The sequence below is a fragment of the Copadichromis virginalis genome, linkage group LG23 (assembly GCF_057382275.1).
Source record: "Copadichromis virginalis isolate Kocher_CV1m ecotype Utaka linkage group LG23, C_Virginalis_male_GT1.1, whole genome shotgun sequence".
Classification (NCBI taxonomy): Eukaryota; Metazoa; Chordata; class Actinopteri; order Cichliformes; family Cichlidae; genus Copadichromis; species Copadichromis virginalis.
This window is the reverse complement of record NC_140639.1, coordinates 13,331,656-13,356,563: the sequence shown is the minus strand read 5'-3', so window position 1 is coordinate 13,356,563 and position 24,908 is coordinate 13,331,656. Positions and strand designations below refer to the sequence as shown.

Sequence of the window (24,908 nt, the reverse complement as noted above, 5' to 3'; positions counted from 1 at the left end):
AAACCTGTCACTGCTGACTTTCTGCAAATTATAATGAAATCTGTGATTGATTACATGATGCTGGTGACTAAGACTTTCATGGTAAAAAGGGTTCTACATGCTTTATTTGACATGAAATGAGACTGTGAATAAGCCGTGTGAATAAAAGCAACACCGGAAGAGTCACAATAAATGTTAAACAAAAAAGAAATACGAATGCTGCAGGAATTCTTAAAAATCCCATTTTATTGTAAAATAAGTCAATAAATAAACCACTACATCAAACCCACTTAGGTACACAATGACTGTGTGTGTGGGTCAGAGACAAACGGACCCACAAAAGGTGCAAAGAAACATGTAAAGGAACTGCTCGTGTCTGAAATAAACCATGAGTGTCACTCGGAGTGTCCAAAGTTTCTACAGCTCCTGTGTTTAAACACCAGGATTGTCTACCGTCCCCCCGGAGATTTCACGAAACACAACACAACGCCAGCAGCTTTCACGATACTTTAACTGGACGAGCCGCTGAACGCCAGGTGAGAAACGATCCCACCTCCTGTACCTGTACGATGAGCTGCGTCTGAAAGAATGTACAGTGGATGTGTCGGTGCAGCTCAGATTAAACCTGCAGAAACGTGTCTGTGATGAGCGGCAACGCCGTGAGGTTTGCTTTGAGTGGGTCCGACTTCTCAAAGCTCCTTTTATTTATTATTTATAGATTTATTCATTTATGATCTGCGGCCAAATCTCTTGCGGGAATGATTACAGCAAACCAAAGCATCCTCCCTGTTTCTATTAGAAGAAAACGTTCTGCTGGGATATTCTGCAGAAGTGTTGCACGTTTTCTGATTGGTCAAATATTTGAGCTTTTCGCAACAGGTGGCTACAAATGAGTTTATTAATTTCAGTTCTTCTGCTGCGTCTCGACACAACAACACAGAGCTATTGAAGAAATTCGGCTGCTGCCAATCCACATTTCCACAGACCGAAGAACCAAACTTGCCGTAGTGTTACAAAGAGAAAGTTGAGACGATTTACATGGGAAACATGTATTTGAGAATTATTGCTGAATTTTTACTCACTCAACACTCAACCTTTTTCCAGAGGAAATAACTGTAACTGGTTCAATGTCGCCCCGGTTAGAAGGACGCAGACGACTGATGGCCTCAAAGTTTACTTCGTTAGTTTGTCGGTTTACTGCTTCAGACTGAAAACACAAGGCTGGAAAACCATTTCAAGTTACTGCTGACCTGAAAGCTGCACGCAATGCTACATGGGCCAGAAATTTCATGTGGATCAGTCATGGAACTGCCTCTGTAATGATTGCGAAGCAGCTGTCTCCATATTGCTTGTCTTCACTGCTAAAGGACAAAGTGAGCAAAGAAAAAGGATATGGCCACAGGAGACAAACAAGAAGTGAAAACACCCTAAAGAGAGTATCTGCTTCAAAGCACTAAAATGAGCTGAACATGTGGTAGTCTTAAATATTCAAAAAAGACTCTTGTGATTTCTGTAAAGCTTCTACTGTCAATAAATTCAATAAAAACTGCTTCCTGGTCACTTCCCTCTATAGGTTTTTAACTGGGAGGAGACCCCCTAGCAGACCCATATCTCATTTTGACTGGGAACACCTTGGGATGCCGCAGGAGGAACGGGAAAGGTCACTGGGAAAAAGGATATCTGGCATAACCTGCTGAGCCTAGAAGTGACCCGACTTTGGATAAGCAGAAGAAATGGATGCATCGAGCAGTTTTAGGAGATGATTTAAAAAAAAATGAAACTACGTATCTGAGCTGTTTTTGGACATTTAAAGAGTCCTAACGCTTCACTAACAGTGCATTTTGGTGTTTTCATGCCGTTTATTAACAGTAAACTGCAGAAAACCCCAGACCTATTCTTTAACTTCATAACTTCACTACTGTTTAGATACTCAGTCCTCATCCTGCTCATCCCTAAGAACCTTTCAGTCTGTGATGTCTTCTTCGAGGTCGCTGTCGGGCGAGCTGCGCTGTCTGTACTCCGTGCTGTTGGACAGGCGTTTCCAGCTGGTGTCTTTCTGGCTTCCCATGCTGTGCGAGCGTCCCAGCTGGGCCATCCGCTTGGCTGACGTCCTCTCTTCGCTGTCGTCGCTCGCGTGGGCCCTTTCCGTGGCAGATTGGTGAAAGTCGTGCCGCAGGTTTTCCAAATTCAGCGCCCAGGGGCCAAGCTTCTGCCAGTTGACCCTCTGGAAGGCCATGATGCAGTGCAGGTTTCCACCTACCTGCGAATGAAGAAGCCTTTTAGTTATTCACCATCTCAGACACACAAACATTTAAACAGCTGGTCTGAGAATTGGAACCTTTTTGGTTTTGCGGCGCTGAATCCCCCTCTCTGTGTGGCGAATGTCCAGGTATTCTGGATTTTGGGTGTTGAGGTCAGTCACGATATCCAGCCACCTGCAGAGAGAACTTCCTGTTAAACTGCTTAACAGCAGCAGACGTGGAAATGGAGTAAAAACTGAACAGAAACATACTTTTTACAATGAATAGCCGGATGTTTTCTGCTGGGTTCCCCGATTAAGATCCAGTATTCCATTTCGTTAGTGGGAAGAGCGCCCCTTCACAGAAAACAGGACAACATCTGTTACTAAAAACTAGTCAACTAATTTGTTAATATTTTCATATGGTGACATTAAGAATGTAAAGTCTCTTGTTTAAGTCCATAAGATTTTACATCTCAGGACATAATAAAAAAATCAGCTGCTCCTCAGAGGGTCATAAAATTAGGTAAATTAAGTTTTTTAAAGTGTGCTTTCATGGATTTAACCTTTAACATGCTTATTGTGGCCTGTAGAGTTATGGAGTTTCTCTGAGCACTGCAGGGTTTGAGCATGGAGTGAATATGCTGGGATGTCCACTCCTGGGAAGACTTAGCACACACCTGAATGTGCCGAAGCCTCTGCTTTTAAAGAGGTGTTCACACTTCCTGAGCACCTCTAAGAATAAACAGTTTCCTGTTACTTACCCTCTAATTCAAGTCAAGACTTTGTCCTCAGGACTGCAAAGAGTCCCATTAAAACGTCTTTTTCACGCAGCCAAAAGATTAAATAAAATCTCTAACAAACGTAAACTTACAGCAAACAATGCAACAAAGAAATATGACAAAACAAAACAACTCTACACAAAAAGAAATAAGCTAAATTAAAAAGTTTAAAAAAGTAAAAAAAAAAATGAACGAGCATCATCAAGTAAATATCTACATAAAATAAAATGAGCCTTTAATGTGGATCAATGCAGTAAACCGAAACCTCATTCATTATATTTTGTGCAGGGGCTAGCAGAAAAATCTCAAAACACAGCTTTTAGCGAGCACTGATCTAAATGAGCAGTTCTAACTGCTGTGACGTGGCGTTACCTGTACGCCTTTGCTGCTTTGAGCGGCGTGGCTTCGAACCCCACGGGGCAAAAGTAGTGGTTCTGACAGTGGTAAATGTAGGCCATGGATTCGTCCTTCAGGCCTTGTGTCAGTTTCATCAGAGCTCCTTCAGCTGAAAAGAAGAACGAGTTTAATCACTCAAGCTGCACATCTGTAAGAATAACAGCGCTGAGTGGGTCAGCTGACTCGCCTGTTTCTCCTGCTGTCTTGTGCTTTCCGTGTGGTTTGTACAGAATATAGGAGCAACCTCGCACTCGGAAGTTGTCGTTGATTTGTCTGAACCACCTGTGAGGAAAACGCACTGACTGCAGACCTGCGCACTCTTTAGATTTTTTTTTTTTAAAGTAAAAGACGGAAGGTTTGTGTACCGCATCAGTGTAGCGTTGCCGGTGAAGGGACCAAACTTGATTTCTTCAAACGGCGGCTGAAACCCCAGAATATGCAGAGCTTCCTCCTGAGAGATGGGTGGCAGACTGGCAATGCAAACAAACATTTACACCTTTTATTCATCGCCCACACTTCATAAGCTGATTTTTTTTTTATGAGATAAGATGCAGGCTGCTCACTTTCCTGCGCCAAGCGTGCTGTACAGGAAGTTCCAGCAGGAAACCAGCGAGGAGATCCCACAAGACGTCTTATACTGTGGCCGACTGATGCAGTACCTGCAGAAAAATGGATTATAACACAAAAGACAGACTTCTGTTAAGGTAACGGGTCCTCTCCGAAAGAAGACAAGAGCTTCTGGAGAATCACCGGGGTTGCAATGAAAATACTTTTTTATGTGGGGTTTAATTTCTTCAAGTATTCATATTGGTTTATCAAAATTGCCAGAAATAACACGAAATGCTGGATTACAGTAGGAAGGTAACAAATATTCACTGCCTTAAATCAATGTGCAACCATTCAGCAGAATGGCAGAGTCTTACTCCAGAAAAAACCCGGAGGACAGAGGCAAACATTTGGCACTGCCCTCACAGCTTTCAGTCATCCGCCTGTGCAATTACAATTTCAGATAAATGAACACTTCTAGATGCAGCTGTCACAGCCACAGCGACAACAAAACGAGACAGCCGTTGTGCTGTGAAAGAAAAACTCATTCAAATAAACACAAATGCGCTGACCGTGTCCTCGCTCTTTGGTTTCAAAACTTTACTGCCCTTCTTTAGTAAATCCTGACCCCAGGGGACAAAAAAGGGCATTGAGCTGGCTCTAAAGCTCTGCAGTGAAAATGGAGAGTGCAGAGAGTCAAATCAATCTCTCCCCTTTTATCTCAGACAATCAAATGTTTCCATCCATCCTCTACATGACTGCCATCTTGTGGCCACAGTCAGCAGTTGTCGCTAAAGCTGCGCTTATTTCATGCACAATGGAGACCATAGCTCCCTCTGTTATATAGTCGTGTCCGTCTCCCAGTAACACTGACCGGAGGAGCTTTTTTCTGATGGTTTGCATATGCACATTTTGGACAAACCTCTCGTCTGGTCTGATGGGAAACAAGAATGCAAGGGAAGCAACCCCGGCTCTGCTTTCACTGCTCTGATATCAATTATGATTGACCCTTTGTGTGGAAACACAGCTTAGTGGTGGAGTAGCAAGTAAAAGAGCTTCAGTGATTTACCGTCGGCGAATCACCTCAGCCGACATGTGTGATGTAGAGAAGATGAAGTTTGAAAAGGATGTTAATAACTCCTTTAGTACATTAGCAAGGGAAGCTATAACCATAATGGACATAATGGACAGTGGCGCTGACCATGTCTGGTCTAATAAAACAGGCAAGCTGAGCAGGTGCAGGCTCAGCAGCACTTTCAGAATAGCATCTATAAAAATCTCTAAACGTAATAGGTTTAACCAGCTGTTTTGCCAACACTCCACCAACATTTTCCATCCATATTTTAATCCCCCGATAGATATTGACCATTAACCACGTCACACAACACTCAACGCTTTTAATTCAGATTATTTTTTTGTGATTAATATTTTCATATACTTTTGTAGACCTGTATTTATCAGCTCATTAACTTTTTTAGAGATCATCGCAAACATGTGATGTTGGACATTAAACATTAAACAGAATAACTATTTACAATGCGCTCAACCTTAAACATACACAGCAGTTATATGTTTAAGGTAATATAAATAATACACGATTTAACACAGAGAGAGAACATTATTCTGTAGAGTGATTATTTTTACTTTTGATATTTTAGGCACAACTTTCCAATAAAACAGTTTCATGTATACTGAGGTGTTTTCATAGTGTTTTATTGGTTCTTTTCCTAAACAGATAGTAGATACAAAAATGTGAAGATGTCCATGTAGAGTGAAAATAAACAGCATGAATGGTATGTTTTAATCTGATCCAGTTTATCTTGTTAAATAGTGAGTAAATAGTAAAGAGAGATGTTTTTTGTTTGTGTGTACAGGGAGATGGAGGGGATGGTCTCTGCTTTCCTTTCTGTAAAAGTCACTGCACGAACATGGAGGAAATGAAAATGGAGGCTAAATATAACATTACCATCTTCTGAGGTCGAGCACTTTCCTCTGTTTGATCTCCTCCAGTGAGGCGTGAGGAGGGACATCTTGCAGGTTCCTGCTGGGTCTGTCGGATGACTTCATCTTCTTAGCGCCGCATTTCTTACCATTGCCTGAAAAAGTGTTTCAAAAAACATCAAAGTGTGACATCATGTAAACCAAACTGATTAAATTCACTTCCAGACCTTTCTTACTTGCTCTTATTTTCCTTGTATATGCAGTGTTGAAGTCTGCTGTGTCAATCTCCCAGGCCAAAATAGGCTTGGACACGTCCTCCATGTCACAGTCCTCGCCTGCCCCCCCACGGGAACCTCCAGTGTGTGCGGCACTGAGCTCTGTGGAGGGTTTGGGCTTTACACGTGGGGATCCGTCATCCTGCTTCTTTGAGAGCGCGTCCCTGCCTGTGTTTGGGGGGCAGTACACGGAGGCAGCCTGGTTTAAGAGGGCATAATCAGAGCAGACTGTGTAGAACTTCTCACGGGAGTGTGTGACCGGGCAGGTCCACGGCAGGTGGAGCTCAGCACTAGAAGCCCGCCTCACCCTCGCGGCATCCCGGGCCAGGGACCGAATCAGGCTGTGCTCCTCCTCCCTGTCTGCGGTCCGCTGCAGCCCTGATGGCTCCGCAGACCCAGACAGGTTTGTTCCCTGACCCTCTGAGGTGTTAGGCATCGAGCGGCCGCTAAGCTGACTGGCAACAGAACCGGACGAGACGGAACGCGATGATGGAGAAGTGACCTCTGCAGGGAAAAAAGGAGGTTATTCAAAATATATGAGAAGAAGATGAAAGTGCAGAGATAGAGACCTCACACTGCACTCAGATAGGAGAAATCAGTCAGCTAATAGTTTTATCTGACACAGAAACATCTGTATTACATCAGGATAGCTCAGCTCTGCTGCCACAAACACAGACACAAGGGAATCTTACATATGTTACATATCACAACAGATTTTTATTCACCAAGCTCTTTCTGTGTATTTGTTCTCCCTCTCCTTCTTCTTTGTAATTTTTACCACACTGAGCTTGTCTTCCATTACTGTATTTTATTTTACCAAACTATTCTACTTTACTTTTGCCTTTTTGTTGCACGTGATGTTTAATATTTTAATATTTTTGCTTCTGTGAAAGGAATTTGCATCCAATCACCTGCCTTCAAATGTATTTGGATCATACATTGGAGAGAATGCAGAACCAAAAAGCTCCTGAAACACATGAACCAACTTTCTTAGTCTAACAGTTACCATAACTAGCAAAATCCATCATTATCAAAAATTTCCAGTGGACTTTTCAACAAGATTGCTTAATAATTAAATAATTAAGTCCTACAGAGTGAGGGGATGCCTGAGGAATGGAGAAGAAGTGCACTGGTACTGATTTTCAAGAACAAGGGTGATGTGCAGAGCTCCACACCATGAAGCTGTGGGAAAGAGTTGTTGAAGCTAGGTTAAGTAGCAGCAGTATGCCTTCATGCTGAGAAAGAGCTCTACAGATGTAATGTGTGCTTAGGGAGTGTTGATGGGGGAGTACAGAAAAGGTCAGAAGGAGATTGACGGTCTCTGCATGGATCAGAGAAAGGATATTATAAGGCGCCAAAAGAGGAACTGCATAAGGAAGTCAGGAGTGGCAGAAAAGTATGTTAAGGTCGTGCAGGACATGTATGAGGACAGCGAGACAGTGGGGAGATGTGTGTTAGGAGTGACAGATGGGTTCAAGTTGGGGGTGAGATTAAATTTTTTTCAGTGGTGATGGAGAGGCTGATGGATGAGGTCAGGCAGGAGTTTGCAGATGACACTGATCCGTAGTGATCAAGTGGAGTCTGCAGAGGTGGAAGTCTAACGAAAGACTTCTTTAAGTTGCTTGAAGACGTTTCATCTCTCATCCGAGAAGCTTCTTCAGTTCTAGGGTCAAATGGTGGAGAGTCCCAGATTTAAACCCTGTGGGAGTTTCCCCCCCAAGAGGGACAAAAGGACCCCCTAATGATCCTCTACCCAATCACATGAGCCAAGGTGTGAAAACGGGTGTAGGTCATAATCAGCCAAGGTTTCGGGTGAGCTCATTGTGAAACCTAGCCCCACCCTATCATGTGATTTCCTGAGGTCATATGGCCCAGGATGTGAGTGGGCGTTAAGGCGTCTGGGAAGGGATCTCAAAACTGGATTATAGATGGCAGACAGTTGGTGTCGTAAGCCACCGCCTTTGTTCAAAGATGGTCGCTCACAGTGGACATAAATGGCTTCTTTTACTCCTCTTTCAAACCATCCATCTTCTCTGTCCAAAATGTGAACACTGGCATTTTCGAAAGAGTGACCTTTGTTCTTTAGATGCAGATGGACTGCTGAGTCTTGTCACGTGGAGGTGGCTCTTATATGTTGTGCCATGCGTTGGTGAAGTGGCAGCAGAGGTGGAAGTATATACTGGAGAGAGGATGAATGGAGATCCGTAAAAGCAAGCCTGAATACATGTTTGTGGATGAAAGAGAGACGGATGGAGCACAGGTAACGAAGATAGATCGGTTTAAATAACTGGGGTAACTAACTCTCTCGACCGCGGACGAGAGAGGTGAAGACAGGAGAGCAGCAAGAGTGAGAGGGAAGGTTTACAAGATGGTAATGAGACCTGCTTTCATGTATGGTTTGGAGACAGGAGGTAGAGCTGAAGATGCTCAGATCTTCATTGGAAGGGATGGTGGACAAACATGAAGCAGATATCAAAAAAGAAATTTTATAGACAAAGTAGAGTGTTAATAGGCAGAGGGTCTTATACAATTGTAAAGCAAGCTAGCTCCTTCATTTATATACAGTCTTTAAATCGTCCCCCTGGCAAACCCAGTGTTGGTCCACGTTAACGAAAACACCTGAAACTATGAACATAACAAATTCCAAAGACATAATCCTGAATGTCACTTGTCAGGCTCACGGAGAGACAAACAAGCACTGTTCCTCTTAGCCTTTAGCCTACAATGAGTCACCTATCATAGAAACAGACAGCATGGCTCTTGATATCCACCTAAACATTAACTAACGGTTCACCTGTAAAGCTGCTGCGATCACCCACAAACATCCAATTTGGTTAGCGGACGTAAACACGCCCAGCCGTCATTTTCAGCATCACAGATAGACTCATAAAATCTTCAGTAATGACCACCCTTGGCGGGGAGGCGGAAAAAGATAAAGCTGAGAGCAAACTACCAAATCGCCGCACACATTAGCACGAAAAATGTGGAAAATAGCCGAAAATAAGCAACAAACGTCGTCCTTCTGACCCGCAGCCTCTTCCTGAGCAGGTCCATCGGACTATACCATTCTGAGGAGCAACCGGGAGGAAGGGAAATATCAACGTTGTTAAATTCTTATAAGATTGTTAAAAAAACAAAAACAGAAAGTTTAAATGAGCAAAAACACTTTTCATCGCACACATGTGTATGTTATTGCACTGCATTAAATTTACTACATATTTGGACGTGTCCAGTTGGCGCCTCCTCTTCCCGTCTCAGTAAAATTATTTCTCAGTTTAAACCAATCACAGTAGAGCGCTTGAATGGACGAGTCTCGTCAGCGTCACGTGATATATTCAGCTAGTTCCTGAAAGTGCATACCGGGCAATTTAAATTTGTAGACTCAGAGACACGTCCGTCGATACATTTATTATTTGTGGTAATTATTAATCTCTAAATGCATTAACTTAAAAAAAATGTTATCTTATATGTAGTTTCATTAATATATATGTATGCGGTGAGTAAACGGTCACCGTTACCCACGGCGTTAACAGTTATTACTATGGCTTTAACGCCATTGTAACAAGTTAACATTGTTTTTCCATCCACCCATCCATTCTCCTCCGCTTATCCCTTTTCAGGGTGGGGGACTGGAGCCTATCCCAGTTGTCATAGGGCGAGAGGCAGGGTACACCCTGGACAGGTCGCCAGTTTGTCACAGGGCTAATTTAGAGTTATGTCTTTGGGCTGTGGGAGGAAGCCGGAGTACCCGGAGAGAACCCACGCAAACACGGAGAGAACATGCAAACTCCACACAGAAAGGCATATACTTAAAACATTTTCCAAAAACCCAGGAGTTGAGAATCTCAATACCTCCATTGGTTTTGCCGAGAGCAAGTTAAATGCAGACATGCAGTAGGCTTGAATGGGAAACTGCCTGCTGATATTTAGCAAAGAATCATCAGTTACTAATGTAACATAAACTTTTATAAACCTATAGACATGTAATGACATGTAGAGCTGCATATTCTGTAAATTAGTTTCTGTGTATATGGAAATAAATATAATGAAGTTAGTCTGTAGGCACATTTTGAGGCAGATCAGTTTGTACTAAAAAGGGAAAGTTGAGACTGAAGGCAGACGCTGTCCCAAGCATCTTTATACATCGCCCTGTGGTCCAGAGGACGACCCCTGTACCACAATGCACACAAACACAGAGTGCATAGCTGCTGATCATAGCTATACTGTTAAAAGTGTATGTCACTTTTAACAGTATAGCTACAAAAAATGTTAATAATGACAGCATGAATAATAACATAACGGTTAATATTTTTCTGCATTATTTCAAGGCATTATTTTAAACGTTTAAAGGTTACCAGTGCCACGCCCTGTACTCATACCAGTAAGAAAGACTGAGGAAAGAAAAATGGAAGAGATTGAGACAAGACAGTGTGACAGAGGGGAGACGGCTATAAGAGAGAGACCGGAAATGTGTCCCTCTGCGGCTCACGAATTGGTCGAGCGCCTGCGGAGGCTCTTTGAAGCTCAAGCACGCAGACCTAAGGTGAGTCTGTTCATTGGAGATCCGACTTAAACTTTTAAAAGCGAAAATATAATTACATTACTTGCAGTTTAAACCGCACGATCACTCTATAAATACAGATTGGCCGTTTTTGTAGTGGACATACTGTGATTTCTTTCTTCTAACAGGTGACCTGACTCTAAAAACTATAAGCAAACCTGAACTTTGATCTTTGCGCGTCCTCTGGCGGTCGTGGCTTGCTATTGGATCACTTCCGGTTCCTGTTACTACTTACAGTGGTGTTTTTCAGCAGGTTAATCTGTGCATTACATGCTTACATGCTTTTGTTTAACGGCTCATTTCACAATGTAACCTTCACGTTCTTTATCAGAAACACACTCTTTGCTGTTTCATCTGCAAATTATACGCATAATATTCACTCATTGTTTGTTTAGGAAGCTAACCTAATTGCTAAGCTTAGCCGAATCACTAGCAGAATGACTTCTCCTGTCCCTGGTGGTGTGCTATATGATAACAAGTAAAATACAGGGCCAATCTTACCGATACGGATACTTCAAAGTTATAAAAGCAGTTTATACAGAGCAGTGTGCTTGAACATGTTACAATGGTCACTAAATCACAGCGATAGTAACTTTCCATAATAATTAGTTAACACAACAAAACAACCCTTTCAGCTTGTCATGTATTTTGAAACGTTTTTTGGTTTTTAAAAGAATTTATTTCATTTAATTTTTTTTAGAAACCGAGTTTTAAAGAACCTTGGGTCAACTTCTGTTTTAAATATTTGTTCATGGTTAAGATATGTTTTTCAGTTCCAATACTAGAATTTATTTAACACATTTCAGATGATAATATTATTTGAATAACCAATAATACTTCTTTTTATTTACATAACGCCAAATCAGATCAACAGTTGCATCAAGATGCTTTTTATTGTAAGGCAAAGAGCTAACAATCAAGATGACCCCCTATGAGCAAACCTCACAAACTTACTTACTTAAATACTTTATTGAGTAATTGAGTTCATTATTATTAGGTTGTTTTAAAAACATTCTGAAAAGCCTTTAGTTTTCAGGGCTCTCTTTTGTGGAAACAGCTCCCAGTTTAGTCAGATTTGTGTGGGATATTTTGCTCTTCAGTAACACATATGATTGATGTGATATTGGTGTCAAAACTTTTTTTTTCCTGTAAAAAGATTTTAAATGCGCCTTTCGGTACCTTTCTGAACTAAAATGACACCACTGACTCTAGTATTATCTGTAGGATTTTCATTGCTAATAGAGCATTTCCCTGGCATTTCTTGTTTTAACAAACACAGAAAAGAAAAAGGGCTGAGGGGTAAATCAAACCTGATAACAGGATAACACTCCTCAGAGGTCATGGTGAGGAATATTACACTGCTGTTTAGTCTTTGATTGAAGACTTGAAGATTAAAATGTCAAAAAAACAACAAAACAAAACCGTCTCTTGCCAGAAAGAGTAACCTCAGAGTCCAAAGGGTCACCGAGGAGAAGTTAATCTGTATGAGTGTCTCCACCTACCTGTACTGCCACAGCCAGGTGTGAGGCAACAAGAACCGAGGCAGGCTCCAAAGGTACAGAAGTCCACTAGAGGAGTTTCTCTCAGCAGATACAGGTAATGATGACAAAGGTCCTTCAGACAGCTCTGAATACTGAGCAGAATCTACTGTGTGAGCTGAGAATCAGGATCCTGGAGATATTTGATAGGCAGAGCAGTGAAAAACTCCTCTCTAATGAAAAACCAGGTGGTGCATATGTCCGCCTGTTAGGAGCTCATCATATTTTACTGTTTTACAGTTAATGTATTGTGTTGTTTGTAATCTTACAGGAGACCATGGAAAAGAAGCTAATGATCATCGACACCGATTGCGGCATAGACGATGCTCAGGCAATAATGATGGCGTTGGCGGCGCCTAACATCCACATCCTGGGCGTCACCTGCGTGTTTGGGAACACGACGGTCGACAACGTGTGTCAGAACGTTTTGAGGGTGCTCTCAGTCTGTGAGCGTAACGGGGTGCGTTTACTGAAGCTGTCTGAACAATCACAATCTGAGGAAATGCAGATTTGTGTATTTTAATATAGATGTAATGTTCTTAAATGATTCATTTTCTATGAATTTTTTACTGAATGTTTCACCTGCTGTGCAGCACTTCGGTTCACGTGTGTTTAAATGTGCTGTAGAAACAGTCTAAGTTGTTACTTTTCAAAGTATTGGTGTAGCACACAGACTCATTAGTCACAACAATTAGGGTATTGTCGAAATTAGAAGAGCACAGACCTCCAGCTATTCAAATATCAATTATTAAATAAAAACTGCATCACACACACACAGATGTTATGTTTAGAAACAATGATCTGTTTCTAAACTGCCCTCTCTGAGGTCCCTTTAAGGATTTTTTTTTTTATACCTTTGTAAATCATCCATTGGTTGTTTAAACAGATGGGATTTGTCTGCCTTTGAGAGTCAGTAACAGACTTCCTGTCATGCATGTTCATAAAATGTTAGTTTAACCAGATTAGGAGAAAGGTTCCTGGACTAGTGAATTTCTGCTCACATAAACACAAATGGCAGCATTAAAGTAACATCCTTGGCGGAGTTTAATATATTGTAATCTTTGGTATTTTGTGACAAGTCTTGCTGAGCCTGGCCAGCAGGGTTTACACCGCAGTGTTGTGTCGGCAGAACTCAGGTGTTAATCTGTAAGGAAAGCTGCACTAATCTGAACTTCCTCCTGTAGATTCCAGTGTTTCGAGGTTCTGCTGGCCCTCTGGTTGGAGCGGGAAACTCACCCACTGACCACTTTGGAAGTGATGGACTCGGAGATGTGATAAAGGAGAAAGATCCTTGTTGGGAGGAGAAAATCCAAAAGGAGCATGCAGTTACCGCAATGATAAGACTGGTGTCCGAAAACCAGAACCAGGTTCAAAAACTCCTTCGTTTAGTCACAATTTGATCCTAAATTGTGATGCGTTTCCCAAAGAGCATGATTCTTTGCTCAGTTAGGCACAGATCTCAACAATTCCCCTTGAGAAAACACTAATGGAAGAAAACATGTCCTCCACAGGTCTCCTTGGTGGCTCTCGGCCCGCTCACTAATCTGGCGCTGGCGGTCAGACTTGACCCCCATTTTCCCCAAAAGCTCAGGGAGGTGTACATCATGGGCGGCAACATGGAAGGTAAAACGGCCTCGTGGTGACTGGTGTTCGAGCGTGAGGCGTTCAGGAGTGAATAATGGTGCTTCTGCCTTTATAGGAAAAGGAAACGTGACTCTGTGTGCAGAGTTTAACTTCGCCATGGATCCAGAGTCGGCCTATATTGTTCTTGAGGAGTTCCTCTGTCCTACCTACCTGGCATCGTGGGAATATGCGTGCAGAAACGCACTGACGTGGGTAAGATCTCCACGCTTAGAGAAGTGCATGGCCCTGCCATGTGGGTCACTTTAAACTGAAATTCCTGATTTGTGCAGGAGTTCCTTGAGGAGCTCGTCAATCAGGACGCTCCAGCTGCACGCTTCATGAGGATGATAACGTCTAAATGCTGGGCTTATTCCAGAGAGGCCATGATGACTAAGAGAGACGTGTACTTTGGGCCGGGCTTTGTCTCCTATGATTCCTACGCGATGGCGGCCTGCATCGACCGCAGCGTGGTGACGGAGAGCATCGAGTGTCCCGTCCGCGTGGAGCTCCAGGGCTCCATTGCTCGAGGCATGTTGGCGCTGGATCGCACAAATCAGCTGAAGAAGAGCCACAGCGTGTTTGTGTTGACTAAATGTGACACAGCCAAGTTCAGCGAGCTTCTGAAGGAGTCCCTCAGACAGCCCTGCAAGAAGTAAAGTCTGGACTTCCTTCATTTAACTGCTGCATCACTAAGTGCCCTTTGACTGACATCATTTTATAGCCACAAATGATGTCAGGGAAGATGGTTACTAAATTTTCCCACCTGACCAATCACAATAAGCTGGATTTTTTGGAATGTTTTATTTAATAAAGCAATGCAACCTTTTACCTCTCTGCTGTTCCATGTCCAGTCGTGGATGCTCTTTGTAATGAGGTCAGTGTACGTACCCGAAGCTTCAGACGGCTCTTCAATCATTCTGAGGTTTTTCTACGTCTTGGGTCATAAAGGCTGGCTTTAGACACAGAATGCACTGAGGGGCTGCAATGAGGCCCAGTGTCATATAAAGAAGGATCATTTTGAATCATGCAAAGCTGTTGTAAAAGCCTAAAGCTTGAAATGTTTCAATGGAATAAAAAACCTGAAACATGAGCGTTTCTGCTGAAATCCTTTATTTAATTTTGCTGACAAATCGAGGTGATGTACAATACAAACCTCAAACTTAAATATTTTTTTGATCACCTGACCAATTTATTCCCACAGAAGGCTTTGAAGAAGAAGAAAAAAAAGTAGTGGGGACATGAATTTTCTTGAAGCTTTTTTGGGGGCTGTTTCATGAAGAACAACTCTGGATTTATTCAAGATCCCTGCAGCCAAATAAAAGCCTGGTGCAATGACAGACCTCAAAGCCACCAGTAGGAATCCAAGTGATGGTGAAAGCGGGACTTATGGCTTCAAATAGACATCTATTCCAACATTAATACTGAACTTAAGAGATTTTGCTCCAAGTGTCACTTTTAAAGGACAAACGCAGCCTTCGCCGTGCTATCAGCCTCTTAACTTTAGGGAAACCTGTTAAAAGAAATTCAAATAAAAGTAAGCATCCCTCCCCACCCCCACCCCTCGGGAATAAAAAGCTGCAGAGACCTATACGCAGCGCCAGGCTGGCGATCGCTCCAGGCTGCTTCTTGTCGGGAATCTGATTACATGAGAATTTGCTTTATGAGTACAGAGAACTTAAGTGCTACGGCGTGGCCTTAGTTGGTGTTGTTGGAGGAGCTGGGCCACGGCTCAGAGCTGCGCCTGCTAACGGTGGGGCCCCACATGCTCCAGGGGTTGTAGGTCCGACTCATCTCGGTGGAAGCCACCACGGCTGGCGGTGGCGACGGAGCGGAGCTGCTGACGAGATCCGTCAGAGGTGTCGAGGTGGTGGTTGGAGGGAAAGGGTTTAAGGCTGGCTCTGCACTCGTTGACCAAATGGAGCTGCCGAAGGGTGTGGTTGTAGACCACGGGTTGCGGCCGTTTCCCAGGAGTGACTAAGGGGAAAAAAATTTAATAAAATCATGAACAGGAAGTCGGAGTATCTGCGAACTGCATCATATCACAGAAAAGATCTCACTGTGGCTGAGGTGGGCGTAGAGCTGGGGGTGCTGGTCCAGGAGTGCAGGGGATCAGTGGGGCTCGGTATGTCCCAGATGGAGGAGGGGACGGTGGTAGTGAACTCTGGCCAGCTCTGCTGAGGCTCAGATGGCTTTTGGAGACTCATTCCACTGAACACTAAAAACAACAGACACCACACACATTTTAGCTGGAAGGCTGTGAACAATCTGAACACGAGGCTCTGCGTCCGTCTGCTTACCTCCCGTCAGGTTGAAGTGGTTGTTGGAGCCAAAAGCGGAGAAAGAGTTGGCCGACTGGTAGTTTGGACTGCTGGTCGTGTCGATTGGACTCCACAGTCCAGAGCTTTAAGATAAAAAGGAACGCTCAGTTAATAGAGCTGGCTCTGGGACACCGATCCAGAGTACTGCACATTACTGTCAGGCCACGATCGCAAGAGAGTGGAAATTTGTGCAGCAGTGTGCTGATCTACAAACAAGGACACAGCCACTTCCTTTCAATCCAATCCAAACATTTGTGGAGAGAACTGACGAGTTTCAGGACAGAACCGAAGCCTTGGCACCTGTTCGCAGCTTTGAGCCATTCACCTGCGCCAATACCATCCTCATAATATCTGCTCTGTCATTCCAAATAAATGAACACTCCTTTGGCAGAGCAGAATATCACCTTGTGCTTATTTCAACACTAATTTCAGCTCAATTTGCAGTAAACTGCCTCTAAAATGAGATATTTGTGCTGGTGCACACTTTCCTTCCTGTTACCTGTCTGAGCTGTCGCTTTCAAAGGATCTCATATGCTCCAGACTCTTGCCTTGGCTGTCAGTTTTACCTGCACCAGAGCCACCTGAGGGAGGCAGAAAACATCCCGTAAACAAAGCACAGTGGGAAAAATGTTCCCACTAACATAAAGGACTGATTCAGCGCTCCATATTCACCTGGGCTTTTGTCATAACCTTTAGTTACAGCGTCAGCAAAGGTGAGGTTCCCGTTTTTGCCCGGCTGCGGGAGGGCTGCAGGCAGTTTATTTCCTGGGGCTTTCTTCTGGTTTATCTCACTGTGAATATACAGCACGTGTTCAGTACTCTTGTTAGAATTGCAGCATGCTTTATTCTGACAAATCAAGATAAAACATGTCCTGTCTATGGCCTTGGCGCCTCTCACTGTTAACAAGAGTCCTAAACGACTGACTGTCCTGCATGTGAATCACCTGTTGCTGCTGACCACACTGCTGTAGGTTCCTCGAGACAGTAAGCTGGGGGAGGTGGGTGGAGGGGAGCAGGTCCCAGCTGTGGCCGATCGCTTCAGGAAAGGATCTGCATTTATCGTCTGCAGGGAGATCTGCTGAAGACTGTCAGCTGCTGCAAAAGGAGACGGGAGTAAAGCAGCTCGTTAGACTCGTCGAAGACCGGTCTGAACGCGAGCTGACGCCACCGATTGGGTCTGGACTTACGGATGCTGTTTTTGGAAAGAGGGACGTCCCACTCAGGTGAAGCGCACTCCTTCTCTCCTTCAGAGCTGCTGCTGTGTCCCAGCTCTGACGCTTTGGGGAAAAAGGAAGGCCGCCCGTCCTCCAGCTTTCCGTCTACTGTGAAAAACACGCCAAAACCACCAAGGTCATTCTGTGGAAAGTGCCTCTTAGTTGCCTGCTGGCCTTAGTGGATCCGACTCTAAGAATCGGCTGATTTTTATTCAGCATGTTACATGACGCCATGCAAAGTTTTACCTTTATAATATGACTGAACTTTGGCACTGCTTATTCGTGTTATTTTTACTTCCTCGTAATTTCGAAGACAGACACATGAAATCTATGTTTGTATAAAGGTATAAAGGAGACGTTTAATATCCTGTAAGTTGTTTTGAGCAGCCACCCAGCCCACATGAAAATATGACCCCGCAGTGAATTTTCAGAAACAGATGAGGGCACTAATGCTTTCTGATTCTGCTCCTCTACATCACAGACATTAAACTGCTGCTTTTTATTCAAAGTATGAGCCCATCATAGTGACGCTCAAAGAAAAAAAAAAACCCATAAAGAACAAAAACATGATTATATCTTGGCTTTAGACCATCAGATAGATAGATAATCAGGTGCTACACCCACTAAAAGTTAAAGGACTGAGCGTCTTTAAATGTGTTTTTCAGCTCTGGAAATTTCATTTGAATATCTGCTGTATTTATGAAGCCTCAAAAATGGCAGTAAAAACAACGAGAAACCCCTCATGTACTTCGAAGGCCTGTAATACTGAAAATATTCACAGTATGAAGGTCAAATTCTGGATGGCATAATTAAATAAAGTTATTGTATACAAAACTTACATCTAGGTTTCTGTAGAGGTCTCGTCTTTGTGATGCTGGTGAGAGGATGGAGAGATTTGGAGGGGAAGTTCTTCCGCTGCTTGGTCTCCAGCGGTGTTACGTAGGGCAGCTCGAGAGAACTGAGAACACGAACGATTTGTTCAGGAAGAGAACAAAGTGGAAGCAGTGGCTTGTAGTTTAACTTGTAGGTGACTGCGTGGAGTCACACTGAGCATTTCTATGTGCCACTGATGTTTTTGGTCAGATATCAGACGCAAATAGAACATTAAGAAAAGCCTTCTGTGGAAAATGTGAGGTCATAAATGAGTCCACTGTGTTATTTTAGTCACTTTAGGATGAAAAGTAAAAAAGAAAAAGAAAAAAAAAAAAGACTCAAACCTGGATTTTTCTGCTTGGTTCTCCTTCTTTGCGATTACTTGTTTCTTCATTTTAGGTTTTATAAGAAAATTTGATGTTTCTTCTTTTGCCATTTCCGGGGTTATTGTCCTTCCTTTCTTTTTTACTGGTTCCTGGAAAAAGTGATGCATATTTTTAGCAAACAACAAACAGAGACCATGTGCTGGCACATACTTTAACATTTTTTTACCTCTTTAATGTTTGTCTCCACATCTGGATTGGAGGTCTCTGTAGTCGTGGAGGAGCTGTCGTCGTTGTCGGCGAGATCTTTGAGCTCGTCTCCCTGAGTCTTTACTGTTGACTTTTTCTCCTTCTCTTCCTTCTTTCTCTGGGCTTTTGCTTTAGCGCGCAGCTTCCCTTTGGATTCCAACCCTGCAAACGATATCAGCACACACTGTAAAACGCTGTGAACGACCACAGAGAATTTCTCCTCTCATTAAAAGTTGTGTCTGTACCTTTGCTTGGTATGGACTGAGAACTCTGCTCCTGAAGAGTTTCGGGACTGAGCGGCTCTGGACGGTCGAGGTCGTTGTCCATGGCTCCAATGAGGTTGGCGAACTCGTCGTCGGGGCAGATGCCTCTGTGAGACAGCGACGGGCCGCCTAAGCTTGGACTCTGGAGGTCAGGCTGTTTGGTGCTGCGACCTTTGCGGTTGGTTACCTGGCAGGGAGCTGGAGGGCCTTCGTTGCCAGAGACTGAACTTCCTTTGGTGAGCTGGGAGGAAGGAGGTTGCATAGGTGGGCGGGTGAAGCTGATCCTGGACCTGTTACCCTGGCCGTCGGAGTCTGGCGAGGGACGGCTGCTGTTCTGTCGGCCTCCCCGAGCTGACCCGTTGGTGGATGCGTATAAACCTCTGGAGTTTTGTGGTGGGTCGCTATAGATGAGTGTTCACAAAGAAGTCTGTCAGTAACTCTGTATATGCACATTTATAGTTTTAACATTTAAACTGTCTCTGGGCGTTGATAAAGAGCGTCAAACACGGCGGTTCAAATCTGTGAAGCCCCTGCTCGCTGCAGGGAGAAGCACCTCATCCTCTGAGTGACACACTGAGCACTAAGTGAGCATTAACAGGAACGACGGTGACAGAAGCTTAACTTTCAGGGGAAAAAAGCTTTTCAAAATCTTATTTTGTGGCAAAATCATCAAACCTTCTCGGAGGTTTGACTGCTGAGTCTATAGATTATTTAAAATAATTTCATAATTTCTTGAAATAAATGCTCAAATAGGCTCCCAGAACGCTTTAAAGATGGCTGCCGAGTGAGAAGATTTGCATGTAGAACTATTTGGTCTTGATTTGAATTCTCAGCTGTACTGAGAACAAGCACAAGATAAAAAAAGTTTATCCGCAACCATAAAGTTTTGCTTTGTGCTCCATCTCAGTGCGCCTCCGATTAAAATTCAAATCGACTGAATGGCCGGCGATAACGGCCAATAAGCTGTTTCAGTGCCAGATATGGTAAAAACTGCAGGAAGCGGTTAGCCACAGGCAAACGGCCATCAGCAACCTTCTTGGCGCGTCAGAGGCAATTAATCCAGTTAAAAAACAGCAAAAATCTTCAAATGTTTGGACACTTTAATGACTGAAGCCTGAAGTTTAAGGAGTGCCTGATTATAAGGGCCAGATCTGGACTGCAGGTCTAAATTTTGAATGAATGAAAAATGACATTACAGAGAAATGATGCTCATTGGAGTAACTACTCAGTGCACGTAGAGCTGTGGGATTAACATGAATTTATTAATCTGTGAATTCTATAAATTTCAATGATACCTATATGAGGAGAGCTCACATGGACGCATGAATGTGTAGAGCTAAGGATGTTAACAAATGGGAAATGCTGGGGTGCCCATCATGGTCGTGGTTCAAAAATGTATTTTAACTTCAGCTGCCAACTCTACAAGAAAGCAGCTCTTAGTCTATAACACTAACACACACACACACACACACACACACACACACACACACACACACACACACAAAAAAAAAGCTTCACGCTCCCGGGGAAGAACAGCTGGAGGTGATGGACAGTCGGTTTCCAGGTTTGGTGAGATCTGAACTATGTGCGGACAGCATCCTAATAAATGACTTCAACATGCTGAAAAGGACTGAAAAGCTGGCTACGGACGCTTGGACGGGCTTAACGTGTCCAGGTGAGAGTCACGCAAGTAAGTGTGCACATGTTCTTTTTGTGGTTAGGAGGCTAGGAGCCAAAAAAAAATTTAGTTTGGTGTGAAAACGACACTAATAATAATAATAATAATAATATTACGTTCACCCTCACATTCAGATGTTTAGAGGTTGGACACTGATCCTGTTTTATCTTTAAAAATTGTTCTAAGTTCTGCACACAAACATTTGAAAGGATAATTTTTATTGTGCGTTTGCTGCACCACTTTTACGTCCTCTTTCATCTCAAAAATCAGTTCTCTTTACCAATATGTGCTCGCACCTTTGAACACACCCGCTTGTGCCACGTGATCGGGCTTTGCCCAGGTTGTCACTGAGCATTTACACTTACTTTGAATCAGTGTGAATTTGCACAATGTCCCTGAGATTGAAGGGTCTCCCAGTCTCCAAGGTGGAGTTGGATTCCACGGACACGCGCCTCTTGAAGGGCTCCCATATGCTCTGAGCCTCCAGGTAGGCCGTGGTGATCACTATCAGAAACATGGAACTGTAACACAAACAAACAGCACACATGAACCGTTTGTCAGATTGAGATCAAGCTTTCTGCTAACTTAGTTTAATCTGTATTCCAAAGCCGTTGCTATACAAGCATAACTGAGGCTTATAAACAATCCCATGCAAACATGTGACCTATCTGCAGAACTAGATTAAGTATCCTACCATTAAACCTGAGTGCAGGGTTACAGCGTGAGCGTGACAAGGCTGCTGCTATAACAACACTTTTTGTTTCAGGGTTTTAAACAAACATCGGGCTCATTAATAAAAGTGCAGCTCTGTCTCCAGGTAAGAGCACCTGTTAGCCTTGAACACCACCCTGTTCCCTTTGGGTGTGTGAAGGTGGAGCTGCATGAATAGCTGAGAGCAGAAATGCGTGCACACAGATCCTCTCTGCTGTTTCCTCATCCTCATCTGTCTTTAGTGAGCATACAGTCTTTGCTGTTACTTTTCTGGCAAGCAAATAAAGTTTTATTTAAATCTAATCCTGCTTTAAAATAAAAAGAGCAATCCCAGTGATAAAGAAAGAAGAGCATTGGTTATGAGCAGGAGAATTAATATTAATATTAATATTAAAAGTTACATTAAGGGTAACATAATCTTGATGGCCTAACTGCAGAAATTCAGGTTAAAACCCTGAAGTCAACTCTACAGCTACTCAGTTTTTTGTAATGAATTGATTGTCACATAGAACCGTGTTCTGCATGTTTTGCTTGCGTTGTGCGGCGACACCCACCTCATAACGATAGACACAATGATGTAGAGCTGGAGCTCCCAGGTGGGCCTGGGCAGGGTCTCTGCACATGTGGCTAACATGTGATAGGGCAACGAGGCATTGAGGACAAACACAAATTCTGAGCCGCCGCACGACACCAGCTTCAGCTCCCGGATCACTCGAGAGGAAGTGAAATCGGGTGTAAACCTGACAATAAAGGAGAGAGAGAACACTGAGCAGCCTGTCCTGCGATCCACGTGAAACCTGCTCATGGGAGGAAACACCTGGGAGGTATCTTTATGATTTATGAGCTAATGAGTTATTTATATACACAAAGATATGTACAGTATAAAGATGAAGGGTGTGTCTGGTTTCAATGTTTCTTTGCCTATAATAAGCATCTGAGAGGTTTTTGTCTGAACGTACACGCCTCAGAGGATCCAGCCAAATTTCTCTCTGTGTCCAAATCTTTAAAAGCATCCATTGTGTTTCACCTGACAGTCCTGATCAAAACAAATTATATTTACAGCCCAATATCACAGGTAAACTCTCACCGAGGCAGAAACAAACCAAGGACAGCAAGAAGGTTGCGTACATATAAAAACTACCAAAAATAAAGGCTTGTTATTCAAACTCATCAAATAGGTGGGCAAATCAGACAAATACACCAGTTAGACACGAGATGCATTCAGGTGTGTCAGCACCTGGGTGTTTCTGTGTCTGCACAATAACAACAGCGCCCTGGAAAAGTACAGGAATTCAAACGAAACAAAGCCATGAAAACACATTTATGGAATTCACTCAGCTTATTCTTTTCATATCACTCACTCACTCTCTCTCACTCACACACACACACACACACACACACACACACACACACACACTCTTTTTGTGTCCAAGTGCATTGTTCCTATTTGGAATATTCGAGTCATGACTTGCAGGAGTTTATTCTGGAACCCTTTTCACTTTGAATACATTTTCACTTCATTCAAATATATTCTTTTATATTCTGATATCCGACCATTTGTACGTTTTCACGGGTGGTGCAACCATAAACAAAACTTATCATAAAGCAAAAAAGGAACAACAGTAAAAATGCTTCGTCATTCAGAGGACCCCCTGAGGTTGAATATGGAAAGATTAATTGCACAATAAAATGCACACCAACGACCCTATAGAAGAGATTTCAAAGTGCTTCTGAAGCAAACTTTTAATGAAGCCTTAATCTTTGAAATTTACAAAAAACAAAAAACCCAACAGGGTTGACCAATCTAGCTTCAACTGTAAACATTATCAAAAACAAAAAGGTTGAAAGCTGATCTATAAAGCAGCTTTAAAGAGAGGGCGACCACAAAGAGCTAGAAATGAGCAGAATAGATTAGCTTTAGCATAAAGTAAGCCTCAAATACGAGTGAAAAAGCTTTATAAACTGTCGTGCCCTAATAAGTTTGATAAGTCATTGTCATAGTGTCCTATATTCCCACTCTTCAGTCTCACTGCTATGTGGGTTTGAGCACTCTTTTCATACACCTGTCAGGGCAGAGTAAAGAAAGGCTACATTTCTGCCTCAGGGCTTCTGCAGCTGTAAATCCTTCTCCAATCACAGCATGGCTCTCCTGGCCACACCGCTGGGCCAGATTCTGACACCTCTTTGTTACATTTTATTTTACAAATTTAGGGAAGCAACATTTCAGTATCACTGACTGTGTTTTTGTAGCATTACTGGAAAAAGTTGAATTAATGCAGGTGTTTCCATTATTGATTCCCCTGCCTGACAAAAGCACTTTTAACTACTCCCCCGTGAAGCTAACTTTCTTCAGACTGGCTAACACCAACAAAGAGAACATTTAAACAGCACTTAAATGAGCTTCTGCGCCTCAGATGGCCATATTAGGGATGGCTCGTGTGGCGAAGGGGGGAATGCACGCACACACGCACAGGAAAACCACTGATGATGGAGGTGTGTGTGTAGCAGTGAGTCCTTACAGTATGACGAGGTCTTTCGAAGCATTTGGCTTGAGTGCAAATTCTTGACAGTTGAGAACTTTGAATCCGAATCCTTCGCAGGCTTGTCCATTGATTTCTGCCGATTTGATGGTGATCGGGAGCAAACCCGTGTTCTCCACTCTGAACGTCCTTTTCAGAGTGAAGTTTGGCTCTTTCACTTTTGTTTCTGAAACAAAAAACAGGGACAATCAAGATTCAACTTAATGTTTCAAAAGAGGAAAAATTAGATAGAACATACTGAAACACACACACACACACACACACACACACACACACACACACAGTAAATGTACTGGAATAAATCCTGTTAACAGCAGGGCTCACTGCGTGTTTGGATATTTTCATTTAGGAAGTTTAATTGATACATAATGTTGTCTTTTTCTCTGTGATATTTTACATGTCTAATCTGTTTTATTTCATTGCATTTATTGAGCTTTACTTTGCACATCTATGAGTTCTCGTGGATGGGGCTGCCTTTGAAATTGAACACTGGCAGATTTACTGATCTTTAGAAAAATAGACCAGCAGGCCAATTACTAACATAATGAGTACATATTCCTGCCAACAGACAGTTGAACTTAAGATGAACCTCTACAACATGACTGGCTCACATTGATTGGGTGACACCGCTCTCTTGCATCGTTTATAAACTCACTCTCTGTGCAGTCTTTCAACAGAGCTTCAGTCATTTTAAACCTCAGCGAGCTGCCTTGTCCTGGAAGCTTCCCTCCGACCTTCAGGCTCTCTGTCGTGCCTCGTCCGTGAAGTATGATCGTGTCGATCACCGTCAGGTTGTTTCTAAACAGATGCCCCAGTAAAGTGATTCATTTCAATGGAGGAGTGCATTTTTGTTTTAGTT

The 24,908-nt window shown here is 43.0% G+C and overlaps 3 protein-coding genes across 13 annotated transcripts in view; 1 reads left to right on the top strand and 2 right to left on the bottom strand.

Annotated features, from left to right (window-relative positions):
* Positions 1 to 207: 207 nt before the first annotated feature.
* LOC146680440 (basic immunoglobulin-like variable motif-containing protein) lies at positions 208 to 10,915 on the bottom strand. Of its 4 annotated transcripts, XM_085449706.1 has the most exons (11): positions 8,953 to 9,364; positions 6,466 to 6,662; positions 6,120 to 6,357; positions 5,909 to 6,038; positions 3,960 to 4,055; positions 3,762 to 3,866; positions 3,584 to 3,678; positions 3,373 to 3,505; positions 2,492 to 2,575; positions 2,318 to 2,414; positions 208 to 2,239 (listed from the first exon to the last, which is right to left on the bottom strand). In XM_085449706.1, the coding sequence occupies exons 1-11, from the start codon at positions 8,981 to 8,983 to the stop codon at positions 1,943 to 1,945; spliced, it is 1,503 nt and encodes a 500-aa protein (XP_085305832.1). In that variant the 5' UTR covers positions 8,984 to 9,364; the 3' UTR covers positions 208 to 1,942. The 4 variants fall into 4 exon arrangements, with proteins under 4 accessions (XP_085305832.1, XP_085305833.1, XP_085305831.1 ...); XM_085449707.1 differs by lacking the exon at positions 8,953 to 9,364 and adding an exon at positions 10,878 to 10,915 and having other exon boundaries at positions 6,120 to 6,662; XM_085449705.1 differs by lacking the exon at positions 8,953 to 9,364 and adding an exon at positions 9,374 to 9,394 and having other exon boundaries at positions 6,120 to 6,662.
* Positions 9,457 to 14,706, top strand: LOC146680439 (inosine-uridine preferring nucleoside hydrolase). 6 transcript variants are annotated; one of them, XM_085449712.1, is made up of 8 exons: positions 10,655 to 10,701; positions 10,848 to 10,972; positions 12,155 to 12,315; positions 12,529 to 12,717; positions 13,442 to 13,624; positions 13,769 to 13,880; positions 13,957 to 14,093; positions 14,171 to 14,706. In XM_085449712.1, the coding sequence occupies exons 4-8, from the start codon at positions 12,535 to 12,537 to the stop codon at positions 14,534 to 14,536; spliced, it is 981 nt and encodes a 326-aa protein (XP_085305838.1). In that variant the 5' UTR covers positions 10,655 to 10,701; positions 10,848 to 10,972; positions 12,155 to 12,315; positions 12,529 to 12,534; the 3' UTR covers positions 14,537 to 14,706. The 6 variants fall into 6 exon arrangements, with proteins under 6 accessions (XP_085305837.1, XP_085305836.1, XP_085305839.1 ...); XM_085449711.1 differs by lacking the exons at positions 10,848 to 10,972; positions 12,155 to 12,315 and adding an exon at positions 9,457 to 9,576 and having other exon boundaries at positions 10,509 to 10,701; XM_085449710.1 differs by lacking the exons at positions 10,848 to 10,972; positions 12,155 to 12,315 and adding an exon at positions 9,457 to 9,576 and having other exon boundaries at positions 10,487 to 10,701.
* Positions 14,707 to 14,973: 267 nt separating this feature from the next.
* The window catches only part of tmem131 (transmembrane protein 131), a 43,425-nt gene continuing 33,490 nt past the window's right edge, over positions 14,974 to 24,908 (bottom strand). For 2 of the 3 annotated variants that reach the window (XM_085449700.1, XM_085449702.1), the window contains 15 exons: positions 24,705 to 24,847; positions 24,029 to 24,215; positions 22,064 to 22,249; positions 21,164 to 21,319; positions 19,103 to 19,521; positions 18,838 to 19,019; positions 18,630 to 18,760; positions 18,252 to 18,370; positions 17,386 to 17,520; positions 17,143 to 17,293; positions 16,871 to 16,989; positions 16,698 to 16,779; positions 16,178 to 16,281; positions 15,938 to 16,095; positions 14,974 to 15,854 (listed from right to left, as the gene is read on the bottom strand). In XM_085449700.1, coding sequence (XP_085305826.1) covers positions 15,576 to 15,854; positions 15,938 to 16,095; positions 16,178 to 16,281; positions 16,698 to 16,779; positions 16,871 to 16,989; positions 17,143 to 17,293; positions 17,386 to 17,520; positions 18,252 to 18,370; positions 18,630 to 18,760; positions 18,838 to 19,019; positions 19,103 to 19,521; positions 21,164 to 21,319; positions 22,064 to 22,249; positions 24,029 to 24,215; positions 24,705 to 24,847 — 2,551 coding nt within the window. In that variant the 3' untranslated portion in view covers positions 14,974 to 15,575. The remainder of the gene's footprint in view (positions 15,855 to 15,937; positions 16,096 to 16,177; positions 16,282 to 16,697; positions 16,780 to 16,870; positions 16,990 to 17,142; positions 17,294 to 17,385; positions 17,521 to 18,251; positions 18,371 to 18,629; positions 18,761 to 18,837; positions 19,020 to 19,102; positions 19,522 to 21,163; positions 21,320 to 22,063; positions 22,250 to 24,028; positions 24,216 to 24,704; positions 24,848 to 24,908) is intronic. The other variant, XM_085449701.1, reaches the window with a different exon arrangement.

What these genes read in the sequence shown, in the direction of transcription:
- LOC146680440 (XM_085449703.1), bottom strand. Translation starts at nt 8,983, where the DNA reads ATGTTTGTGGGTGATCGCAGCAGCTTTACAG. An exon ending in GGCAACGCTACACTGATGCG is followed by an intron (nt 3,679 to 3,761) that starts GTACACAAACCT and finishes TTTTCCTCACAG; the next exon opens with GTGGTTCAGACAAATCAACG. An exon ending in AAAGCAGCAAAGGCGTACAG is followed by an intron (nt 2,576 to 3,372) that starts GTAACGCCACGT and finishes TTTTCTGTGAAG; the next exon opens with GGGCGCTCTTCCCACTAACG.
- LOC146680439 (XM_085449711.1), top strand. Translation starts at nt 10,564, where the DNA reads ATGGAAGAGATTGAGACAAGACAGTGTGACAGAGGGGAGACGGCTATA. An exon ending in CTCAAGCACGCAGACCTAAG is followed by an intron (nt 10,702 to 12,528) that starts GTGAGTCTGTTC and finishes GTAATCTTACAG; the next exon opens with GAGACCATGGAAAAGAAGCT. An exon ending in CATGGGCGGCAACATGGAAG is followed by an intron (nt 13,881 to 13,956) that starts GTAAAACGGCCT and finishes CTGCCTTTATAG; the next exon opens with GAAAAGGAAACGTGACTCTG.